Consider the following 4,406-nt stretch of genomic DNA (forward strand, 5'->3'; position numbering starts at 1 on the left):
CTATATCGGAGAAGAGAAAAGCCATTTCATTTGACCAAAAATAATTTGGAGCTCATAGCATTACTGCTTGTAGACGTGGAGCACAGCATAATGATTTTGGTGGTTCGGTCCGGTCCATTACTCTCTGTTCTATGGACTATAATTTAGTTAAACATCAGGAAATCAGCAAAAAGACCCTGTGTTTTCAAATCCAGGACTAAAATGTATATATGCAGCTCTTCAAATTTGCTCATGATTATAGTAGATGAATTGATATGGTTCTCAATTCTTTGATTGCTATAATGCGACTACAACGCATTGTAATCCTTATAGCATGGGATAACATAAACAAACAGACTTTACTTTGTTTTATTCATGCGATTTTTCAGTAGGCGGAGGATGATAAGGAATGGGAATCAAGTGCAGATCTTCTTTCCTTCGGACTGTAATACCAAAAGCCTCGGTCATGTCCAGATCTTCATGATTTTTTCCATTTGGGAGTTTCCAATCAAAATGGTATAACAAAAATGCAAGCGGGAGCTCAACGTTGGCCAGGCCATATGATATGCCAGGGCATATTCTCCTTCCAGAACCAAATGGGATATACTCAAAGTTCGTTCCCTTGTAGTCAATGGCGCTATCAAGGAACCTCTCTGGGTAAAATATCTCAGGTTCAGTCCAGTAATTGGGATCTCTACCAATTGCCCATCCATTGACAATGACCTTGGTTCTGACAGGTATTTCATATCCATTAATCTCACAACTTTCTCTGCATTCTCTTGGAAGTAAGAGGGGAGCAGGAGGATGTAACCTCAGGGTCTCTTTAATCACTGAGTTTAAATATTTCATCTCTCTAATGCCTGTTTCATCTACCTGACCTTTTGTATTGAACACTTCCCTCACCTCATCCTGTGCTATTTTCATTATTCTGGGATTCTTTATCATTTCCGACATTGCCCAATCTACAGCTGTAGCTGATGTCTCACTCCCAGCACCAAAAATGTCCTGAAAATGATTAATTAGTAAAAATACTAAAGACTAATTTCTTCTACAAACTGCAAACCATTCTAATTAAAGAAAAAAATAAACTATATTTATCATCTTTATTAAAGAAAAAACCTTTGTTCTTAAACCAAGTAGACTTACAAGTTAATGTTATGATGTTGACTTTTAGGCTTTATGAGTTTCTTAAGTTTCATGAAGATTGTCTGTTGACATGGACGAAAACAATAGACACATGTGGAATGCTCACTTCAGTCAATCACACATAATAAAAACAGACCTCAGGGTGTCAATCAACACTTCAAGTTAATAATGTACAATTCGAATCCAAATTGGCGTTGGCAATTTTTTCTGTTATATAACTCTATCAAGATTATGATCCAATTTTAGTGTACGTAGAGGTCAAATCGATGGGAAAAAGCAAGCCATATTTTGCTGGCATCATTGCTAACATTTTTATTTTACAGATTTCTGATTGTTATGCTTATTAGGTGCCATACTTAGAGATGAGAAGACCAAATTAGCTGTCAAGTCAAGGAAGTGTGCATTGTTTGGTGTTGAGAAAGGTGTTTCGGGATATGATTTTTGGGATCCCAAAACAGCGAAAGATGGAAATTTATTGTTTGACTGAAGTATAGTTGAAAACTGGTTTAACTTATTAAAGCATGATATGAAAAGAAAGTGCATATACTTACCAAGATTACAGCTTTGATGTTGTCAGAAGTTAGGGAAAACTCAAAGCCATTGCCACGCTCGTGAAATTTTAGGAGAACGTCTACCAGGTCTTCCTCTGCTTTACCTTCACCACTTTCTGATGTTGCTCTATCTTTTTCATGTTCTTTGATGATGTTTTCCATTATCCTGTCAGTTTCTTTATGTAGCCTCTCAAGTTTAGGCCTAATTCCACCTATCAGATTAAGCAGTTTGACAGAAGGAAAAACATCTGCAAGATCAAAGCCTGCTGCCACCTTTATAGATTCCTTTACAGCATATATGAATTTTTCATGATCTTTGTTTTTTTTACCAAAGGCTGCTCTGGAAGTGACAGTATATGTGGATGAGTAAATTTCTTCAGTGAGATTAATAGGTGATCCTTCTCTCAAAGCAATCCATTCCATGAGATTCATTGCCTCTTCTTCTCTAATAGGCCGGAACCCTTGAACACGCTTTGGGCTTAAAAGCTCTAGTGTGCAAATTTTTCGTAGTTGTCGCCAGTAATCACCATATGGAGCAAAGCCAATGTTTGTAGAACCATAAGACATGATCGTTGAAGCAAGGAGAGGGGGCCTTGATGCAAACATAACATCATGGGTTTTCATCACTTCTTTAGCATACTCCGCCGACGAAACAACTATGGTCGAAACTTCTCCCAGCCTTAGATGCATGAGCGGTCCATATCTGTTCGCCAAGCTTCGTAGTGCACGATGGGGTTGAGAGCCAACGAGCTGGTGTATGTTTCCTATAAAAGGTAGCTTCCATGGCCCTGGAGGTAGATTTATAGCGGAGTCTTTGGTTTTGCCTCTCTTCACTATTTTCAGTGCCATAATCATAAATAGAGAAAAAGTAAACAGGACCTGGAAAGAAGGCCATTGAAGCTCCATGAGGAAAGTAAAGGTGAGTTCAGATTATAGCAGGCATTTTACATCTATGTATAACACAGGATGTAGAGCCATGTCTTTTTCCTGATGGGAATATTCTCTCAACCTGGTCGGCATTTCTTTCCGGCAATCAATAATTAAGAGTTGCTTACCTAAGATTAATCAGTTTCTGTTTCTTTATATTTCTTTTTTTAATGGGTAACTTGGAAGTTTCTCTAAGCTATGAATCTATTTTCTTTTCTTAATGTTTGTTTATATTCTTAGGATCAACTGTCATAAGCTATGATATTATTGCTTCATCAGTTGTATGGTAGTGTTCATAACTGTCATACCTTGCTAACAACTCATCCAAAGCCCTAGAAAATGAAATGGCTCTAGGCTCTAGCAACTGTTTTATACTCTAATAAAGAATTAGAAAATAGCGTAATATAATATAGAAATCAGCCACTGGCAGCCGGCTGCACACTGTTGTGCACAAATACTCTAAGACTTTCTCGTTGATGCCTATGCGACGACACACACACAAACTCCTTGAGAATAAATCACACACACAATGAAGAGAGTAAAGCAAACACTTGTAACACAAAGATTTATAGTGGTTCGGCCTCGTGCCTACGTCCTCTTGGTGATCCTCCCAAGAAATTCACTAGTACGTAAGAACACTTTTGGTTACAATCAAGAACCCTCTTAGCTCTCACAATAACCCTAGCTCTGTTTTCAATCACCCTTGCTCAAATCCTCTGATGCCCTTGTAAACACCCAAGAATTCACCCTCTTGAATTCTCTTGGAAAACTCTCAATCTTGAGTTTTCTCTTGTCTACCTCTCTTCCCATTAACCTAGCCCTAAAAGTCTTATTTATAATGTATAGGACTTGGGTTACAAGTTACCTTAGGAATAAGAAACCAAAACCATATTAAATTAGGCTAGAAAACCAAAAATAATAGGAAAACCCAACCTAAAACTCTAATGGTTCGCGCAGGTTGCATGACTGTCACTCGAGCACCCGTTAATTCCGCTCGAGCTCCCGTGTCTGGGCAAAAAATGTCTCTCTACCTCTCGAGTGCCTTCTGCATCACCTCAAGTGCCTCATGCGTCCTCCTGAGCGCCAACAACACTGCAGCAACTCTTCCTGCTGCTTTCTGCTTGCTTCCTTCTTCTTCCTTGCATCTTTTGGTGAGCTAAATTCAACACAAACATATCCAAGGTATTAGAATTTTATTGAGGAACTTTAGAGTCTAAACTGCAACGGAGGGGGATTTTTCAAACACACACATAACTATGGTGTCATGGGCACTTGAGACCCCTTGTCTACAACTCAAAGTCATTTTAATGGGCTAGACCCCGTTGGCAACTTTAGAACACTCATTAGGCTTGAAATAAATCTTTAGGAACCATTTAGTAGAGAGGAGCAGAAAACAAAATGGACCGATTTTCAATCTTATGTTTCTTGACAAACAAACAAAATAGAAAAAGAAAGAAAAGGTCTAACTCAATCAAAGCCCAACCCCCTAATGAGCAAGGCTGATACTCATAAAAGCCCAGTCTTGGGCCCTTTGCTAATTTTAATATAAGGTTCCTTTTTGTTTTTCCTTCTTGCATGACATGTGGAGACAACAATTAAAAGAAATTTCTTCGGTCATCAACACAATGATGTAAGCAAGGAGTTGTTTTCTCCTAGTCCTTTTTTTATTAGGTTAGTGAATAAGTCCATTTGTGGTGATTTCTTCTAAGCTATTCTCATATTGAAGTTCTCAATCACCTTTTTTAGGCGTTCTCAAACAAATTTGCTCTCTAACACTGCTCATGTTCTCTAAATTTGAATCTA

General features: G+C 38.2%; 1 protein-coding gene across 1 annotated transcript; it reads right to left on the reverse strand.

Moving 5' to 3' along the window:
* Window positions 1-348: 348 nt before the first annotated feature.
* On the reverse strand, window positions 349-2,582 carry LOC103342760 (cytochrome P450 71D11-like). The gene is made up of 2 exons (XM_016796854.2): window positions 1,677-2,582; window positions 349-984 (listed from the first exon to the last, which is right to left on the reverse strand). The coding sequence occupies exons 1-2, from the start codon at window positions 2,580-2,582 to the stop codon at window positions 349-351; spliced, it is 1,542 nt and encodes a 513-aa protein (XP_016652340.2).
* Between the last annotated feature and the right edge of the window lie 1,824 nt (window positions 2,583-4,406).

The sequence above is a fragment of the Prunus mume genome, linkage group LG3, assembly GCF_029339155.1.
Source record: "Prunus mume cultivar Tortuosa linkage group LG3, ASM2933915v1, whole genome shotgun sequence".
Lineage (NCBI taxonomy): Eukaryota > Viridiplantae > Streptophyta > Magnoliopsida > Rosales > Rosaceae > Prunus > Prunus mume.